Source organism: Schistocerca americana, chromosome 5 (assembly GCF_021461395.2).
Source record: "Schistocerca americana isolate TAMUIC-IGC-003095 chromosome 5, iqSchAmer2.1, whole genome shotgun sequence".
In the NCBI taxonomy this organism is placed as follows: Eukaryota; Metazoa; Arthropoda; class Insecta; order Orthoptera; family Acrididae; genus Schistocerca; species Schistocerca americana.
The window spans coordinates 441,007,925-441,029,773 of NC_060123.1; the positions used below are offsets into that span (position 1 = coordinate 441,007,925).

Genomic DNA, 21,849 nt, shown 5'->3' on the forward strand with positions numbered 1-21,849 from the left:
AAATGTGAGCGATTTGGTTTTGTGTTAACAACACAGTCATGCTTTGACAGCTGACTGACAGAATTTATTAACATGACTTTACTGCTGATGCAAGCATTTTTATCAGTATCTATTTATTACATATTCAACAGTGAATTTTAACTTTCCTACAATTATTTCGCATATCTGCAGTGTAACTAAGGAGTTACTACATCTAGGTTGAGGGCCTGCATTGAACCCATATTGTGGAATTAATGGTCATGTTTTACGAAATCATAACCAGAGGACATACTGCTTTAGTACTGAGACACCAACAAACTATTATAGTCACAACCAGTAACAGATTATTCTTTGATAATGCACAGATCTTTAACAGAGAGGCATACATTTCTACTTCCAAATAAATCACACAGGTATAATACAAAATTTATTTCACATTATTCCTTTACATACAAGTTTAATATACACATACAATAAATAATATAATAAAAATAGACAAATTTCTCTTTTAAATAATATACAGATTGAGAGAACTTTTTCAGCATTACACTTATTCAACAGTTTGAGCTATAAAGCAATCCTGACCACAGGCTGTAAATTTTCGTGATTTTTATAGAGCGTGGTCACTGTGTTCTGCATCTAGAAACAACATATCTCTGTTAAATTCAATTAATTTGAGTACACAAGATACACTAACACTGTTTCAAATATTCCGATTATTTAAATGCATAACTGTTTTCCGAGTTAACTTTTTCTGTGATATTATTTATTAACATAATTCAAACATAGAATTTTTCATGCACATCATTTCATGTCTTTGTAAGGCAACATTTTTAAAAAGCAAAATATACATTCTAAGATGAAACACACACTGCAGCAGAGCTTCCAGGCATATTAAACTGTCACATGAAACTGAAGCCAGATTTTTAAAAAATTGAAAAGGTATTGGCAAACAAATTATGCGCATACACCACGGTGTAGTTCACATATGAAGCCAGCTAGTGGGAAAATGTGCACCACAACTGTTTCCATCTGGCCTATACATTCCACAGTGCACTAAATATTTAATGTTAATATTCACCCTAACACATGTGTTTTGATATGTATCTGCTTATGATAGGGTGCTCTGGGTGATGAAGGAAACTTGGAAAGTGTTATGCACAAAAAGACAGTTTGTACATAAATTTTTAAAAGTGAGCTGGAAGCAGAAAACTCATTCCAAAAAATGTGAAATACACCTCAGTGTTTCCAGTTGTTACATATAGTGTGTGTGTGTGTGTGTGTGTGTGTGTGTGTGTGTGATTTTCTACTTTACAGGAATACCCTTTGGCCAAAAGCCAAGGTGTGTAGCAATCTATTTGTTGTGCCTGCCCACGACTCAACATCTCCTCTATATGGTGAGTAACACTCTGTCCTTTTAGTAATATTTTTATAAATAAGTATAATTTATATAAATAAGTATAATTTATATGAATCGTATTTTACCAAATACATCAAACAAAATCAAACAACAGTCTGTGGAAGTGCCCTCGTGAGTTGATAACTACTAATAAACACAGATCATCTTTCAAAATTTGTGTTTTGGATTATAAATTGAAATTTCAGGCAACAGCATGTTACTTTATGCACTTGTAATCTAAATGATTTCAAACACAAACTTTAAATTTTCTGTCTAGAGTGAAGAATGCCATACATGAACTAAAATCATGTAACACTGATACCAGCATTTACTTTAATCCACATTCAAGTGGAATAAGTATGCCTTCAAAATGCTACAGAACCTCCCACTGGAATGCATTTTGGTATTTTAATGACATTGATGGTAAGTAGTCTGTAACAAAAAAGTTAAGTTTATCCACACTTGTTTGTGAGGAGATCTACAGCATTTCGTGACAGATGCATTAGGCAGATACTTTACCTCTAAGATTTAACTGTTACTGACATCAAATCATGTTGCTAGTGGTATGGGTAAGTACAATGAATGAAGATTAAATTGTCTTGGTATGATTGAATCAGTTGTGAAAGACTGATTAAGTAACATCTCCACAAATAGAATTAATGTCAAAGAAGTTTCTAAAAGCTGACAGTTACAAAATTAGCAAAGTTTATAAAAAATTACCTGATAGCATGACAACTCCAAACTGTCCAGTTTTAAATAAAGTATTTTTAAGCTACAAATTTTCCCATCTTCTAAAAATGGAATTCTTAAATGTGACCAAAAACGCTTACTCTTCTGAAAGAGAGAAGTGATTGCCATTCCTGCTTGAACATAGTCTGCACGTATGTATGTATGTATGTATGTATGTATGTACGTATGTATGTATGCATGCATGTATGTATGTATGTATGTATGCATGCATGCATGCATGCATGCATGCATGCTTGTATAAATCTTCGCTGATACTATCTTTGTAACTGTGTTAATGTGTGTATGGCACAAAAAACAAAAGGGGGAGGTATGCTGAAAACATTTAATTAGAAGTATAACTGTGTATTATGTAATTTTCTTTATTTTATCTAAGGCTATAACTTTTTGCCAATTACTGTATGATGTGAGCTGTAAATTTCTGTTATCTTTTACTTTTGATTTATCACACAATGCAGTTAACAAAGGATCCAACTTGATGAAATGTACTGACTGCCCTGTCATCAAGTTTATTAGGCAAAGGTTTTGGTCAAAAGGATCCCTTTGATGCACAACTGCAAACACGAAGTGAAGACTGTCACTACCATAGCTCAGAACAACAAATGTCTGCCATCGTTGGTTTCTTTAATTGCAGCACATCCAAGCGCACGAGAGTTTTGTTGTACATGGAACAAGGAAGGAGAATTCTTTACTTTAAATGCATCTGAGCTTGCCATTTTCCTTGCCTGTAATTTGGAAAACAGGAATTCTACTGAAAGGAAGAAGCTTCATCTGTTATGCTGCGCAGGTGTCAAGTATTTTAATATAAATATTCAATAATGTCAATATGGGAATGGTTAGAATAGCAAGAACACACAGTATTTTAAATTTTATTTAAGTATTTCATATTGTATGTAATAGCGATAAGCAGAGTACCAGATTTTATTATAAATAACAAACCATGAATACAGCTTTAAAAAGTCAAAGGGCTTAAACTCTTGCAACAGGTAAGGTTAATTCAAACTGTTAATATGCAATAAATGATGTTATTACTGACACAGTTAAACTAATGAAGCACTTAATTAGTGAAGCAATGCAAATAAAGACAGGTTTGCAAGAGCACCTATTAAAATACATTGATATAATGAATTTTATAAAATTCAATAATTAATGAAAGCCAAATATGTTGTGTGTTAAATAACTGGAGCAGTGCTAATTGCAAAAGCATCTGGCATTTACAGGCAGCTCAGAAGCTTTGTTTGATCCCTTTTATTTCAGTCCTATATTGTAACAGTGCTGTGTTGAGCTTCTCTCTTTGGAATCATAATTCAAAATTGTTAGTTCTGTTCCACAAATACAACAGTCATCAGCATTCAAACAACATATAGTCACCTTTCAGGAATATTCAAGTGCAGACAGCTTTATATGGAAGAATCGCCTTCATCATGTGGTGGTAGTGATCTCGCCATTATTACAGCATGTGCTTCACATGTTGGTTGCATCTCCAGTGCAGAATGTGTATTTTCTGTTTGAGGTGACACTAAACTGAATGCAGTGTGATGTGTTGCTCTCCCACCAGAATTATTTCCCGATGAACTTTGTGACTTGTTCTCTTTTGAACTTTCCATAATTACACTTAAAGCGTCTGGCCGTGGCATAATCGGAAATCTCTCAGCTTGTAAAGGTGTGCATCTTCCTGGTATTTTAAATTCTTGACTATCGGGAGGACTGTAAAAAATGTCAATATAAAGTAACAGCAACTGAAGTAATTTGTGCGATAAATTTGAAAAGTGAACATTATTATTCTCAATAGTTATCACATAGTCTAAAAAACAACAACAAACTTAACAACTGGCAAAATACCGAGAACGTAAATGTCCTACTGAATAGCTTGAAATTAAACATAATAAATGAGACAACATGCTCACTAGTGCCCTTGTGAGTGATAAGGAGTGAGTTAATTCAGGCATTTATTCGCAGGAAAGAGAAGAATGCAAATAAAGACAGAATAGTTCTGCGGTTAGAGAAGGAAAAGTAACATGTCAACCATGGCTCTGATACAACACTCCAATCATTCACCCTAAATGCTTCAAGGAAGCCTGAAACTGGATGGATCAACAAGGATTGAAGTCTTTTTCCTGTATCTTAGTATGGTGTCAACCACTGCACCAACTTGACCAGAATGGCCTCAAGACGTAGTACAGCCCCTGTAAATGTTTGCACATTAATTTTCTGCATAATTCCTCCTACTCTGTCTTCCTCCACAAAACCTTAAAATTTTTCTGATGGGAAATAACTTGTATGATCTGCACAATTTCCTATCAACAAAGTATAATGACAACAGTATTATGAAAGTAGTCACTTGAAACTGTTAACTTCTGATGCTGGGGGTATATTTAATATGTACTTCTTGCTATTATTTGAACACTGATATTAAAAGCTTTGGCTTGTAGTTAGGAAGAATGCAAGAATTTCACATATATTCCAACTTTCACAAAAATTCTCACACATTTGTGAGTTAGATTTTGGTATCTCCATTTACATATTATGAATAAAAAAAAAACAGAAGTGGTGTAATGGTATGTGTCACATATCCACTGCTTGTATTTGTTAATTGTGTAAACTGGATGCATTCACTTCAACAAAGAATTTTGTGAATTATTTCTGATATGTGAAAACAAAGAAGAAATTTCCAACTGCCCCCCTCTCTCTCTTTCAGCTTCTTGCAAGACACTGGAACTTGAACAAAATAAATAAAATATCTTTTAAACAATGAAACACAAACAACTTTAAATAAACTGAATAATTCAGAGTCTTTGTCATACTTTTAGTTATTTTTTTCTGAATGTGCTTTACAGCTATCATCAGCACTGCAAGAGGGAAATAAAAACAGAATTTCGGAAACATGAAACCGTAACATATGAATGGAAAACAAGTAAGCAAAAACAGCTGCAACACATGGAGAGCACACTCACAACTTTTGTTGATTAACTAGATACATAATATTTAAATAATGGATAAAAGATACAATTTTTTATGCCAGTGGTTCCAGTGGTTCTGGTGGACTGAATGGTGCCATACGTTTTACAAGCAAATATTTTTAAAGAGCAAGAAAATGCCAGAAAGTGTAGCAAAAAAATTAGATCCATTTGCTACTCAGGACAAATCATTTGATTAAATCAACCTCAAATGCAAGAAAACATTGTGCAATGGTAAATTTCTGTATTATCAGCATTCAGTGCGCTCCGAATGTGGTAGCAAGAAAAATGAGCAGTGCTGCAGACAGTCCAACAGTTTGCACAGTGCTATGGAGCACCAGCTTGTGTTGATATCAGTGGGCTATGTACATGTCATTGCCTCTACAACAGTTCACAAAATAAGGACAGAGGCTAATGATGGGAACCATACTGTAACTAGACATCACCAAAATTTACTCCAATACAGCAAATATTTAAATACACACACACACACACACACACACACACACACACACACACACACACTACTGGCCATTAAAATTACTACACCAAGAAGAAATGTAGATGATGAACGGATATTCATTGAACAAATATAATATACTAGAACTGACATGTGATTATATTTTTACGCAATTTGGGTGCACAGATCCTGAGAAATCAGTACCCAGAACAACCACATTTGGCCATAACAACGGCCTTGATACGCCTGGGCATTGAGTCAAACACAGCTTGGATGGTGTGTACAGGTACAGCTGTCCATGCAGCTTCAACACGATACCACAGTTCATCAAGAGTAGTGACGGGCATATTGTGACGAGCCAGTTGCTCGGCCACCATTGACCAGACATTTTCAATTGGTGAGAGATGTGGAGAATGTACTGGCCAGGGCAGCAGTCTAACATTTTCTGTATCCAGAAAGGCCCGTACAGGACCTGCAACATGCGGTCGTGCATTATCCTGCTGAAATCTAGGGTTTCGCAGGGATCAAATGACGGGTAGAGCCATGGGTCATAACACGTCTGAAATGTAACGTCCACTGTTCAAAGTGCCGTCAATGCAAACAAGAGGTGACAGACGTGTAACCAATGGAACCCCATATCATCACGCCTGGTGATATGCCAGTATGGTGATGATGAATACACGCTTCCAATGTGCGTTCACCGCGATGTCGCCAAACACAGATGCAACCTTCATGATGCTGTAAACAGAACCTGGATTCACCAAAAAAGAAAAAAAAAAGAAAAAAAAATTAATTTATGACGTTTTGTCATTCGTGCACCCAGGTTCGTCGTTAAGTACACCATTGCAGGCACTCCTGTCTGTGATGCAGCGTCAAGGGTAACCGCAGCCATGGTCTCCGAGCTGATAGTCCATGCTGCTGCAAACGTCGTCGAACTGTTTGTGCAGATGGTTGTTGTCTTGCAAACGTCCCTATCTGTTGACTCAGGGATCAAGACGTGGCTGCATGATCCGTTACAGCTATGCAGATAAGATGCCTGTCATCTCGACTGCTAGTGATACAATGCCATTGGGATCCAGCATGGCGTTCTGTATTACCCTCCTGAACCCACCGATTCCATATTCTGCTAACAGTCACTGGATCTCGACCAACGCGAGCAGCAATGTCGCGATACGATAAACCACAATCGCGATAGGCTACAATCCAACCTTTATCAAAGTTGGAAACGTGATGGTACACATTTCTCCTCCTTACATGAGGCATCACAAAAACGTTTCACCAGGCAACACCGGTCAACTGCTGTTTGTGTATGAGAAATCGGTTGGAAACTCCTTATGTCAGCACGTTGTAGGTGTCGCCACTCGTGCCAACCTTGTGTGAATGCTCTGAAAAAGCTAATCATTTGCATATCACAGCATCTTCTTCCTGTCGATTAAATTTCGCGTCTGTAGCATGTCATCTTCGTGGTGTAGCAATTTTAGTTGTCAGTAGTTTCTTCCAGCACAATAAGATTATTTTTTTCTTTTTGTTAATAATATTGCAAGAATTTTATAAATTGCAGCTGGCCCAAATATTTCCGCATATTTATGACAAATAATAAAATCACAATTGCTGACCATCTTTGATAGCCACTTCCTGAGCTTATATACGTTCCTTCTGTACACATTTTATTTTTAACATTTTGTACTTCAGGGACATTTTAGATTATTGCTACTACTTCTAAGTCAGCTTCTTTTTCCATGTAATTAAACCACATTCCTCGATTATGTTTAGAAATTTACCATTGCTCAATATTTTCTTACAGTTAACTCAACTACAGTGTTTATTTTGCACATGCTCTCAAGATGTTTGGGTAAAAAAACGATCCAATTTGTTTGTTTGTTTTGGGTACATATACTCTTACACATTTGTATATTGACATCAAAGTTATATTTTACATGGTTTACTGCATTAATCATTTAAATTAAATAAAAGAACATAAAAACAATGCAACGCTCTAATATTAAAATTGTGCGTCTGTTGATTTTACTACCCTATGCTTAACTTTTACTAACTGTTTTTACATATGTATGTACGATGTGACTTGCAAGTGAAGTTTTTTTACACTTAACACACTTTACTTCACTTTTTTTTTATCAGTTTCTCCACATAGATGACATCTGCCTCACTTTTCACTCCAAGGATAATTTTTTTCCAATGTTATCATTTCCTCTTGGAATATGTACTCGTTTCCTCCTTTCGGTATCAATTAGCTGCTCACCAAGAGTTTCTAGGAATAGTTTTCTTTATTGTTGGGTGTTTGCTTTCCCTTTGGAGGTAAGTTGCCTTGCATAGCACCTAACAGTTATATGCAGATATGTCAATGGTATCTGAAAACACAACAATATACTCTCTGTGTGTGTCTCTTTACTGTACAATTCATCACCATCACCATCACTAGTATTTCCACAGCTGTTTGAGGCCGCCTCCTGGTGCCATAAATGACTTGCACTGAGATGCAGAGTGTTCTGTCCTTTGTGAAAGCAAATGTTATGTTTAAATAGGAGTCCTTGTCTGTAATAGTTTTGGTGGGATAGAATGCCTGTTTTTTCATGCAGATCCAAACTTTGTGATCTGTCTCATCATCAGCATTTATCCTGGTGTGCAGAGGGTGAAAAAGCTGTCAAAGATAATATTCTCCCCAGTCAAGCCATAATACACATCAGTTGCAACCTACCCCTTGGTTCTTTTCAGGGGTGCTACCATGTTTCCTGGTTTAAGCCTGAATATTCCATACATTACTTGTTTCACTGTCACAAAGTACCCAAAATGTGAGCCATACGTTGCTGGTTTACTAGGCATATATGGGCGGAAAGAGCAGTTTCCCCCGAATGCAACAAGTTACTCATGTACAGTAATAAACATACTGGGAATATATAATTTAGGTAATACGTCTACCCATTTCTCCCAAAAATCCCTTAGAGGTGCAACTTGTCTTGTTCTCCTTCTTGTAGTCTTGTCCCACAGTCATGAAATCAAATAACCGTTGATATCTTTTTGAATGTTTCTTGTGACATTGCAGTTCTGAAAATTGGGTGTCATTTGTATACATCGTATAAACTTTCAGCACACTCATTATGCGACGTATATAAAACTCTTGCTAACAACAACAGACCTACATAAGCAAGTAGCTCAAGTACATTAATTTTTTTCCACTTGTCTCCAACTAAATGTGTTCCTTCAACATTAGAATGGGTGAGTATAATGTTTTCATTTGATGAAGGAAGGAAAAATTCAAAAACTGAGTATTCATTTGCAACGTTGTTCCAGTTGAGATTGGGGTTCTGTCTTACATTCAACTGATTTATCCTTTGGAATCAGAACTGCACCGCTTACCATTTGCTATTGTGTCTTCTAGTAAAGATAAAGAGCTGCATACCGAAAGATAACCTCCATCCTCCGAAACTACATCACTATCAAGTATGTTCAACAGTGTCCCTCCTGTTTCATCATCTTGGAAAAAGACCTTTATCTTGGGGGGAGGGGAGGGGGGGGGGGGGAACTCTTTCAAAATATATGTATTTTAAAGGCAAGAAACGTGTGTCCAGAGCAGAAATGAACTGATTTGGTTACAGGAAAAATCAATTACTTGTGCTCCTCCTTTCCTCAGAAATAGACATCCTATTGTTCCAAACAACAGTGACTTAACTTTTTTATCCTATGCTTTTGTACCTCCTTAAACCACCGATAGAAGCCCAAGTGGACCCCAGGCAGAAAACTGTAACTAACTGAACATAATTATCTTATGTTCTATTCAGAACAAATAAATAAATAATTTATGGTATATGCTCTAAAGGAACAGCGTCCTCTGAAGGAAACAAATCGTTCATATAGTCACATGTTCAGGATTATAGTTTGATTTGCAATGGGCAACAAAAAGTTTAAAAATAACTGTAAGTACTGCTTATTTATCAGTTCCTTTTCATTTGGCCCTTTTTCTTGTAGCATCAAATCAAATAAATGGTAACTGTCGAAATCTAATTCTAGACACTGGGGCAAGGAAATTGTCTCTCTTGTAGAGAGGATTTGTAGTCCACAGAAATTCTACGGTCTCCCCTTGAGCTTTTAGGGCTCCTACTGTGATGAGAATGCCTAAATAGGCATTTGTAGCACACTATTATATTTATTATTTTTTATTCAGGTATTTTGCACACCATTCATCATTAAAATTGAGCCTTTTATTAGTGCAATCTGCAATAATTTGTACCACATGTTTGTCAATGAATAACTGAAAGCTTTGCTGATGAACTGAATACCTCAAGATCAAGAGGTCAAACCAGAAGGCATAGTAATTACACTGTGCGCAGTCCGTCGTGTTGTGTTTGGTGGGTCAACCAACAATACCATGCAGTTTTCCCATACAGGCAATGAACATTGTTGTGTTCATTGTTTCCGTCATTTACTCACTGTCATTTCCACAGTCTTATGTCTGGAGTTTCCTCTTCTTGTTCTCAAGCATCCTCATTCTCAGAATCTGAACTTTTAACATTCATCTTCATCGTTGCTACCATTTGTTATTTGATAACTTTCTCTAAATCCCTATGATTATCTAAATCAAAAGTTATACCTTTCCATTTTGGCACAACTACATTTTACAATGCACTGTTTCCATACAATTTCAAATCAACAACGCATGCTACAATAATTGAAAACCAAGAAGTAGCCAACATTAAACTCTCACGATGCAGAAAATTTTATAAGACATGAACTGCTATGATGGGTCCGAATGAACCCCAAGTTGTATTTTATTTTTTTACAATTGTATTTATTGAACATTTTACTGAACTCTTATGGTAATAAAGCTGACTAAATTTGAAACATATTACAAAAATTTCTAAATTAGATATTTCACTCATAAAAACTAAAAAGTTTATCACTCGAGTCCAGTTGAACCTGTCGTAGCAGACACACATGCACATTCCATTGTTGTGGAAACTGAATATCGTCAGAATTTGCTGTAACACTGAAGATTAAAATACACATTGTCTAAAAAGACCTGAACAGCTTAAGAGGTACATTTAAGTGAATGCCAAACAAAAACTCAAAATAATTTCTTTTCTGTTAGGTTTCTTCAATAAGGAAGAAAATAAAGTCAATTGAAGCACTTTATTAAAACCAAATATTTTCAAGATGAGAGATTCCTTTTGGGGGGGCGGGGGGGGGGGGGGGGGGGCGGCGCAACAGACCTGAACCCTCTTCCAAAGAGTAGTATCATTTTAGTAAAATTACTAGGATACATAGCTGGAAAATACATGTATCTTGCTTTCGACTGCTCTTTCGGATATTTGTTTAAGCAGAGTAAATATTTGATTGTCAACTGTCTGTCGCAATTCTTTTCAACAGCACCCAGTTTTGTTCACCTCAATTCTTGATGTTTTTAAAATAGCTAATTGCTTGTGTTCAATGTGTCTGTAACAGGTTTTAAATCTTATTTGTGACAAATTTTATTTTTTCTCCTCTGAAGTCTGACAGCCATAAAAACTAAACCGGTTAGCTGTTGAAATAAATTAAAGTGCGACTGAGACTTACAACCTTTCTTCTGGAGATGTATTAAGGTCAATAAATGATCACCTCCAAAAGTCCAAGTGATCCCATTTCAACTCGTCAATTTGTCTATCACTAACAAAAGAGCTGACTGCAACTATAATAGTGTGAAAGATGCAAAAGACAACTGATTATGTGTTAGGCAAACTCCAAACTACTGCTTCCCCCTCATATTTTGTGTGTGTGTGTGTGTTTGTTTTTTTTCTGGGGGGGGGGGGGGGGGGGGGGGGGGGGGGGGGGGGGAGGGAGGGGTGTTTGCAGCACGACAGCATGCGTGTGTGTTTTACCCGGTCCAGTGGACTTCAAACCACTGAAGGTGAGACTTTGATTACTGATTACCTGCCTCTGTGTGAGCGATGCTTTGTTCATAAAATAGAGCTACACTTGTTTCTCACATTTTTCTTCTTAAATACAGTGGAGTTGCAGAGGGGACAATTCCTTAGGGAAAATGATGTGGACACAAGAAATGGATAACTGTCTTACAGAAGTGCTTGTTAGGTCTGATTCATTCTCCCTTTTTCTTCTATTCATGACACTTTTTTTGTGTAAGGCTTTTTGGTATATATAGGGTGGTCAAAATATAACTGACCGCAAAAGTGTTTTCAGCATTCCAAAAAGCAGAGAAATCCTAGAAAAAACATCAGCAACACTTGTTTCTAGTACATTCCATACAGAGCAGTTTTCCTGTTTCTTATTTAGGCTAACATATTTTGCATCCAACCTTTCAGTATGGTTTTATTTTGGCAACTATGTGTAAGCTACAAACAAAATTAACAGCACAAAAAATGTAAAAGGTGTTCAAATATACCTGGTGTCACTGCTGTCACTACTCAAAGGACCTCCCGATTTTCTATTTGGTGTTGATGATATCAAAGTTTTGGAGAACATCAGTGAGCAACATGTATCATCTAATACTCTGGGTTCTCCCATTGGTCCCCCAAAAAAGTCGTCATTCTGCAAATGAAAACCATTTCAAACTTCAATGTCGTCATTCAAGACAACTTACCACTGCACACAACAAATGCACATAATGAATGTGCACCATTTAACCAAATCAATAAAATGAAAATATGCTGTTTTCAGATCTAATAGCACTGCTTCAATTTCAAATTTGTTACTATTCCTCACAGCATTTTGTACTTCAGATGCACATGCCCACTTGAGAGTGAGTCTAAAAGGCAGTACATAATTTGCAGAATTAAAATAGTTACAATCTCTACTTACTACAGATGTGTTTGCAGGATCTACAACATTTTCTTTTTGGTTTGTGGACTTTGGTAGAGCATTTTCTTTGTTCTCTGGAAATAGACCAGTTTCTCCTCTTAATGCAGCCGACAGCTTTACTGGTGAACTAAGTTGAAAATCTCTATCTTCGGGCTGCCTGTGAAGCTCAGGACATAATTCATTCCCTGAAATTTTAGTGGATGACTACATATTAACACAACAAATCCACAACAAAAATGGAATTCTATGAAGTATGTTACAAGCACACATTCAGCCAATCAGTCTTAGGGCAAAATTTATTGTAGCTTATTTGCTACAGTATTATCATGGTCTCAGCAGGAACTGTTTGTTCTCACAAACTGCTGACAAAGAAACTGCTCCACTACAAATTATACATAAGGCCAATTACTGTCATGTACCATATGGAAACCAGGAAAAAATTAATGAACTACAAGATGTTCTATCTATAAGGAAAAAACTACTGCTCATGGATAGTTACAGTGAAATAAAACATTTTTCTGTCTCACTGTGACAAAAAAATCTTATCTGCACAAGGAGGAAGAGGAAGGGGTGGAACAAACATCATTGTTTTCCATTTTTTAGCACAACTGCCACACCTCTTATCTTCACTTTGACATAAAAGAGGTGAAATAAGGGACAAGTACCAAAGTCCATTCACTATTTTCTGTCAAATGAGTGCCACCTTAGTGTTTTCATAGATTCCTACGACGGTACTAAACTGATCTGTGCAGAGCGCCCGAGTAAGTCACTCCACATCCATTGGCTAGCTTTACTCTGGTCAAATTAACACTCATCTGGCCAGCCTTTGACTTTCTACCTGCCTCCTACAGCAGTAACAGAGATAACGGGCAGCACAGCACTAGTCGGAAACTCCGACTTACTTGCCAGTTAACCAAATCTGCTGACCAGTTCTATTTGTAATAATTGTGAATCGCAAGGCACATTTGTTTCCTGTCTTCACCACAGTTTCAGTTCATGTTCCTTCACACACCACCACCACCACCACCACCACCACCACCACCAAGTCATGTGCTCACTATCCCACACCAAAATAAACAGAAGTGAACAAGACAACATTCTACACCAAACTTGAAATGTTCTTTCTATATAAGCCATACACGCAGACACATTTCATACTAGTAAAGTATAGTCTTCAATAATAATAATAATAATAATAATAATAATAATAAAGCAGCAGCTTGATTGAGCAAATATGAAATGAAGTTACACTGGACTACCTTCTGCTTCTTTTTTAGTGGATTGGGCAGTATAAATAATATGGAGTATATGTTACAAACAGTCTAACCAAATATATGTTTGATTTGAGTAGAACAAAAGGGAACAGCAACTTGTTTACTATTGAATTTGGGACTAACAACACAAGAAGTGAAACATTTAACATTTATACTGCGTTAATCACAGTCTGGAGTTCAAAAGGATTGCTCTATTGAAGCAGTTATTTAGACATCTACTGAGCACATAATGAAAAATGTCAATGAAAGAATGTCACCAGTTAGGGTCTTCTGCAACTTACAAAAGCATTTTGTTGTTTCACTCAAAGTATTCTAAAAACAGATATTGTGTGTTTATAGGGTACATGACTCAGTTCTTGAAACAAGATGCAGAACGTTACACTACAATGTCCAGTTATTTACTATACAATAATATCAGTGAATATACAAAGAAATTGTTGTTACACTAGAATGTTCAAGTAACACAAAGAGAGATGCATTATCATCTTCATTGGGAAAATCATGATAGATGTTCCACATGGTTTGGTGGTGAGCTCAGTATAGTTCTCTTGCTTAATGTTAATGATGTACCATTTTATTTGAATCAGGAAACACAATCATCAATTTTTGGGTGTAATAAAAGTATTATTGTCATGTGATGCGCAGAAGCAGCAATAGAAAAATAAATAATGTTATTGAAGTTATTAATTTTTTTCCAAAAACTGGACCATCTTCAAACTTGAAAAAACACTGCTCATCAAGTTCTGTGTTGTCAAAAGTACCCCACTTCCTATAAATGCTATGTGATACATAAAATTAGAGTAGAAAGTGATATGTTCTTGAGTGTGCATATTGATTATTACAAAAGTATACCTGCTAAAATGTCTAAGTACGGCTACTTTAGTCATTACAATTCTTATGAATGACTGACAATTTTGCGGGCATAAAAATCAGTTAAGTTTACACACCTTCATTTATTGATGTTATATGTGAGAACATTCTTGGAGTAATTACCCACTTACAAAAGAAAGTCTTCATGATACGAAAGAAAGTCTTCATGATACAAAAAAAACAGTAATTCAAATATAAGTATGGGTTCCACCTGTGTGCATTTGCAGGAATCTGTGCAAGTAACTGATAATATTAGCTACAACCACATGCACAATGCCACCTCAAAAAAACTCTTCATCCTGCTCACTTCCTACTCCCAACTTTGACTTCCACTGTCCACCACCTCTACAACAACCTCCTAAGCTCCCCCGTGTCACCTCACAGCTGACAAAATGTGTCCTGCAGATGTACTACATTTACCCCACCCTCCAAAACTCCCTCCCACAACCACATAGAATCCAGAACCAAAACAGACCTGACAAACAGTCACGAACCTTTCCTTCAAAAACCTTAGCCCCACAGAAGTAACAGTCCTTCCCAAAGGTCTCACCTGTTGCCCCACTCCCAAATTCAGTATGACCTCCTCTCCTCCTTCCGGTCCCACCATAGTCAACCACAGACCAATGTTGAATCCTGCCTGACTCAATTCCCTCTTCCACCCACCCCCACTGCCCCCAAATCACCCCCTGTTAACTTACCAGAATTACTTAACCTCAAAGCTTGCCTCACCATCATTCCCCAAATTTCTCAACATGCAAACTAACCTTACAACCACAGAAAGAACTACAATCCACCACCTAAAAACTGATCCTGACTTTACAATCTTACCTGCTGACAATGACTCCGCCACCGTTGTTTTGAACCGAAAGGATTACCTGGCAAGACTCCACCAGCTGTCAGATTATTCCATCCACAAACACTGCCACAGTGACCCCATTCCATCTCTAGTCTCTCCTCAAATCCTTAGGCCCACCCCAGAACTTCTCCCTGGAGTCCATTGCTCTCCTCATCCCTACCATTCCCTGCACTCCTACCTTCTACATGCTTCCTAAAGTCCATAAACCCAACTACCCACGATGTCCCATTGTGGCCAGTTTCTGTGTCACCACTGAGAAGATCTCTGCTCTTGTAGACCAAGACCTACAGCCTATTAAACCCCAACCTACCCTCTTATATAGAAGATACCAACCACTTCCTCTGAGTCCCCACAGTTCCTGTTCCTTTACCACAATGGCCTGCTCATTACTATCAATGCCACCTCCCTTTGCACTAATATCCCTAATCCCCATGGCCTTACCACCATCTAACACTACCTTTCCAAATGACCGACAGATATCAAGCCAACAAACTCCTTCCTAGTCACAATGACCAACTATATTTTCACCCACAATTACTTCTTCTTTGAAGGCATTATCTACAAACAAATTCGGGGTACAGGGCACCCAATGGCACACCATCCTATGTCAATCCATTCATGGGCCATCTAGATGAATACTTCTTAAACACCAAGAATCCAAAACCCTCACCTGGTTCAGATTCATTGATGACATTGTGATCTGGAGAGAGGGTGAGGACACCCTAAACACATTCCTCCAGAACCTCAACACCACCTCCCCCATTTGCTCCTACACAACCCAACAAGCCATCTTCCTTGATGTTGACCACCACCTCAAAAATGGCTACACTTGTACCTCTGTCCATATCAAACCTACCAACCATCAGCAATACCGTCACTTCGACAACTGCTACTCATTCCATACCAAGAAGTCCCTTCCATACAGCCAATCCACCCACGGTCGTTGCATCTGTAGTGACGAGTGGTCCCTCTCCAAATATACTGATGGTCTCACTGAGGCCTTTACAGATCATAATTACCATTCCAACCTCATACAAAAACAGATGTCTTGTGCCCACCATCTCCCACAGTCCCACCATACGGCCAAAGATGAGCATTCCCCTCATTAGATTAGATTAGATTAGATTAATACTAGTTCCATGGATCATGAATACGATATTTCGTAATGATGTGGAACGAGTCGAATTTTCCAATACATGACATAATTAGGTTAATTTAACAACATACTTAAGTTGATATAACAACTTTATTTTTTTGTGTTTTTTTTGTTTTTCTTTATTTTTTATTTTTTTATTTTTTTTAATATTTTTTTTTTTTTTTCTTAATTTATATCTAAAAATTCCTCTATGGAGTAGAAGGAGTTGTCATTCAGAAATTCTTTTAATTTCTTCTTAAATACTTGTTGGTTATCTGTCAGACTTTTGATACTATTTGGTAAGTGACCAAAGACTTTAGTGCCAGTATAATTCACCCCTTTCTGTGCCAAAGTTAGATTTAATCTTGAATAGTGAAGATCGTCCTTTCTCCTAGTATTGTAGTTATGCGCACTGCTATTACTTTTGAATTGGGTTTGGTTGTTAATAACAAATTTCGTAAGAGAGTATATATACTGAGAAGCTACTGTGAATATCCCTAGATCCTTAAATAAATGTCTGCAGGATGATCTTGGGTGGACTCCAGCTATTATTCTGATTATACGCTTTTGTGCAATAAATACTTTATTCCTCAGTGATGAATTACCCCAAAATATGATGCCATATGAAAGCAATGAGTGAAAATAGGCGTAGTAAGCTAATTTACTAAGATGTTTATCACCAAAATTTGCAATTACCCTTATTGCATAAGTAGCTGAACTCAAACGTTTCAGCAGATCATCAATGTGTTTCTTCCAATTTAATCTCTCATCAATGGACACACCTAAAAATTTGGAATATTCTACCTTAGCTATATGCTTCTGATTAAGGTCTATATTTATTAATGGCGTCATACCATTCACTGTACGGAACTGTATGTACTGTGTCTTATCAAAATTCAGTGAGAGTCCGTTTACAAGGAACCACTTAGTAATTTTCTGAAAGACAGTATTGACAATTTCATCAGTTAATTCTTGTTTCTCAGGTGTGATTACTATACTTGTATCATCAGCAAAGAGAACTAACTTTGCCTCTTCATGAATATAGAATGGCAAGTCATTAATATATAATAAGAACAACAAAGGACCCAAGACTGACCCTTGTGGAACCCCATTCTTGATAGTTCCCCAGTTTGAGGAATGTGCTGATCTTTGCATGTTACGGGAACTACTTATTTCAACTTTCTGCACTCTTCCAGTTAGGTACGAATTAAACCATTTGTGCACTGTCCCACTCATGCCACAATACTTGAGCTTGTCTAGCAGAATTTCATGATTTACACAATCAAAAGCCTTTGAGAGATCACAAAAAATCCCAATAGGTGGTGTTCGGTTATTCAGATCATTCAAAATTTGACTGGTGAAAGCATATATGGCATTTTCTGTTGAAAAACCTTTCTGGAAACCAAACTGACATTTTGTTAGTACTTCATTTTTACAGATATGTGAAGCTACTCTTGAATACATTACTTTCTCAAAAATTTTGGATAAAGCTGTTAGAAGGGAGATTGGACGGTAATTGTTGACATCAGATCTATCCCCCTTTTTATGCAAAGGTATAACAATAGCATATTTCAGTCTATCAGGGAAAATGCCCTGTTCCAGATAGCTATTACACAGGTGGCTGAGAATCTTACTTATCTGTTGAGAACAAGCTTTTAGTATTTTGCTGGAAATGCCATCAATTCCATGTGAGTTTTTGCTTTTAAGCAAGTTTATTATTTTCCTAATTTCAGAGGGAGAAGTGGGTGAGATTTCAATTGTATCAAATTGCATAGGTAGGGCCTCTTCCATTAACAGCCTAGCATCTTCTAATGAACACCTGGATCCTACTATATCCACAACATTTAGAAAATGATTATTAAAAATATTTTCAACTTCTGACTTTTTGTTCGTAATGCTTTCATTCAATTTGATGATAATACTGTCTTCCTCTGCTCTTGGTTGACCTGTTTCTCTTTTAATAATATTCCAAATTGTTTTAATTTTATTATCAGAGTTGCTGATTTCAGACATGATACACATACTCCTGGATTTTTTAATAACTTTTCTTAATATAACACAGTAGTTTTTATAATTTGATAGTTTCTGGGTCACTACTCTTTCTTGCTGTCAGATACAGTTCCCTTTTCCGGTTACAAGATATTTTTATACCCTTAGTAAGCCATGGTTTGTTACAAGGTTTCTTACGAGTATATTTAACTATTTTCTTGGGGAAGCAGTTTTCAAATGCATTTACAAAAATGTCATGAAATAAATTATATTTTAAATTGGCATCAGGTTCACAGTACACCTCATCCCAGTCTAACTGCTGTAGGCTTTCCCTGAAATTTGCAATTGTTAAATCGTTGACTGAACGTACTACTTTGGAGGAATGTTTAGTGTTGCTGAATGGAGCTATGTCATATATTGTAACTAGCTGTGCACCATGATCAGAAAGACCATTCTCAACAGGCTGAGCATTTATCTGGTTAAACTTATCTTGGTCTATAAAGAAGTTATCTATCAGTGAGCTGCTATCCTTTACCACCCGAGTAGGAAAATCAATAACGGGTGTCAAATTGAAAGAACCGAGTAATACTTCAAGGTCATTTTTCCTATTACCCTCTTTCAGAGAATCTACATTGAAGTCCCCACAAATAATAATTTGCTTCCCCCTGTCTGACAGATAGCACAACAAGGAGTCCAAATTTTTCAGAAATAGATGAAAATTTCCTGATGGGGACCTATATACAGTTACAATTATAAATGTGCCTTTATTTAATTTAAGCTCACAGGCACATGCTTCTATATGTTTCTCTACACAAAACTTTTTTGTTTCTATACTTTTTGCACAATGATAACTTTTGACATATATGGCAACTCCTTCTTTCTCCATATTTTCTCTCATTACATGTGCAGAGAGCTTATAACCACTTACATTTACCTTATCCATATCAGTAACAATGTGATGCTCAGACAGGCATAGTATATCTATTTCATTCTCAGCTTCTAAATCTTCTAAACAAACCAGAAGCTCATCTACTTTATTCTTTAAACTCCCAATATTTTGATGAAATATACTTACATTATTTTTAATTATACTTTTATGAGAACCTTTCCTTATTCTAACATTTGCAGTACTCTCCTGTCTGAGTTTCTCATTGTGCTTAGGCCTAGTTCCTATACCAGTGGTCACATGGTGTTCAGAGAGGCAGATTATGTCAACTGGGTTGGGTGACTTTAATTCATCAATGCAATTACCTAGGACTGAGGTACGACTTGGTGGAGATAAAATTTCTGGTGATTGGTGAAAATTTATAATTGGTAGCTGTGATTGGTGATCCAATGTGCTAGAATTGTGCTGTTTAATTTCTTTCCTAAACTGAAGATTTGTTTCAATCCTGACCTCTCGTAGAACTTGACATCTTTCTGTCTTACCTATCCTAAAAAAGGTGCTGCTCCAACACCTGTAACCACTGGTATTTTACCATTCATGGCAGTGCCTCCCCCCCTCAAATTTCCTGCTATTACCCCAGCCAGTTTCCCCTTCCCTTTCCTGTTGAGATGTAGGCCGTGACTACGACTCAGTACCACTCAGGACTGGTGCAACTGAATTACATTATCCACCAGGCTTTCGACTATCTCTTGTCATGCCCTGAAATGAGAAATGTCCAACCTGCTATCCTTCCCACTGCTCCTACAATGTATTCCACTGCCCACCGAACCTACACAATATACTCGTCCATCCTCACGCAACCCCTGCTCCCAATCCCTTACCTCACGGCTCATATCCCTGTAACAGACCTAGATACAAGACTTGTCTCCTACATCCTCCTTTTCTTGCTTCGATTAGTACAACACTGGTGCAAATATTGTAGTTTTTAACACAACTATTGCAGTCTGGGGTAAAAAACTATCACAAAACATTAAACATTATTCAGCCAAGTTATTTTAATGATATTACTTTTATATGAGAGAGAATATTCTTATTTTGAGGAGTAAGTGATACTAGATCAACGAGACTTCAAGCAAATTTTGTCCTTCATGAAAAACTTCTTTCAAAATCAGGAGAGAGTAAGTAATCATTACACATGCGGCGGCATGCATTACCAATATAGTCCAAAACACTGCTCATAAAAATGGGATTTTTCAGAGGCTCATACTTTGCATTCTATTGATGATAGAATAATGTTTTGGATTGTCCTTGGGCTAGGGAACATTTGCATAACAGAAAGATTGTCTTACTGTAACTATCCTACAATTTAGGGTCAGTTTTTTAATATTACACACGTCCTCCAGTTTAAGTAAATTGGTTAGTTCTTTTTGCATTAGATGTGGTCTACGGCATGCCTTATGGAAGCACCATTTAGTCCATGATCGGTTTCTGAGAAAACCTGAAAAGTAATCAGCATTAGATATTTAAGTAACTAATAACAGCAAATTGTTCAAATTTTAACAGTATAGTCTCTAACATTTAGCGAGGAGTGCCATCTTCCCGTTTTCTTAGTATCTTTATCCATTTCTGAGATACAGAGGTTCAAAATATCCTAGTTTTACAAGTAAAATACACACACAAATCTGGTGTGAGGTGAATATGTAGTTTTTAAAGTGACAGTGTGGAGAAATATGCTGTAAAGTGTCTTTGTTCTCATCAGAAGGGCTCTGGGAACCCCACTGTTTTAGAATGAAGCACATTCAAAATGTTTGTGCATGTAAAATCTTGTCTGAGGAGTAAAGTTAGTTGTGTGTTATTTCAATTTCACAAATGTAAACTATCAAAACTTTACTGACACAAAATTCTTTTCACATGAGTGACACCCTATGCTGTAGCAGGGAAAAGAAGAAAACCAGTGGAGAAATTCTCCTACTGGAGCACAAAAAGGGTGAATATGCTCCTGTTTAAAAGGCTAATTGAAAAGTGGGGTACATGATGCCTCATTTTACCTTCCTCGGCACCGTTAAAAATTTTCCCACAAACGAACATATTCACACTCTTTAACATGCAACCCACTTCTCTCTCTCTCTCTCTCTCTCTCTCTCTCTCTCTCTCTCTCTCTCTCTCTCTCTCTCTCTCTCTCTCTCTCTCTCGACTTCCACATCCTCTTTCTCTTTATTCCTCCCCCACTGGCATTGTCTCCTCCTCTCTTTTTCTAGCACTGTTCTGTCACTGTCAACTTTCTTACACTCCTAATGTGTCCCTCTTTCTTTCACACCACCACTGTCTCCTTTGCTCTTTCCATATCACAATTACTGTCTTGTCTACTATCTTCCAGTATTTAATACTTTTTCATCTCTTTCCCACTACCACTGTCTCCTCTTCTCTTGGCATAAGAAAAACCTAACTTGTCCCCATGCCAAAGTTTTTGGGAAAATTTTTAAAGATGTT

At 36.9% G+C, this 21,849-nt stretch overlaps 1 protein-coding gene across 2 annotated transcripts in view; it reads right to left on the reverse strand.

The window, feature by feature from the left end:
- Nucleotides 1-393: 393 nt before the first annotated feature.
- LOC124615616 overlaps nt 394-21,849 on the reverse strand; it is a 134,234-nt gene continuing 112,778 nt past the window's right edge. The window contains exons 10-13 of one of the 2 annotated variants that reach the window (XM_047143621.1): nt 12,350-12,534; nt 11,934-12,079; nt 3,497-3,832; nt 394-618 (exon numbers count right to left, since the gene is read on the reverse strand). In XM_047143621.1, the coding sequence (XP_046999577.1) occupies nt 3,526-3,832; nt 11,934-12,079; nt 12,350-12,534 (638 nt within the window). In that variant the 3' untranslated portion in view covers nt 394-618; nt 3,497-3,525. The remainder of the gene's footprint in view (nt 619-3,496; nt 3,833-11,933; nt 12,080-12,349; nt 12,535-21,849) is intronic. The other variant, XM_047143622.1, reaches the window with a different exon arrangement.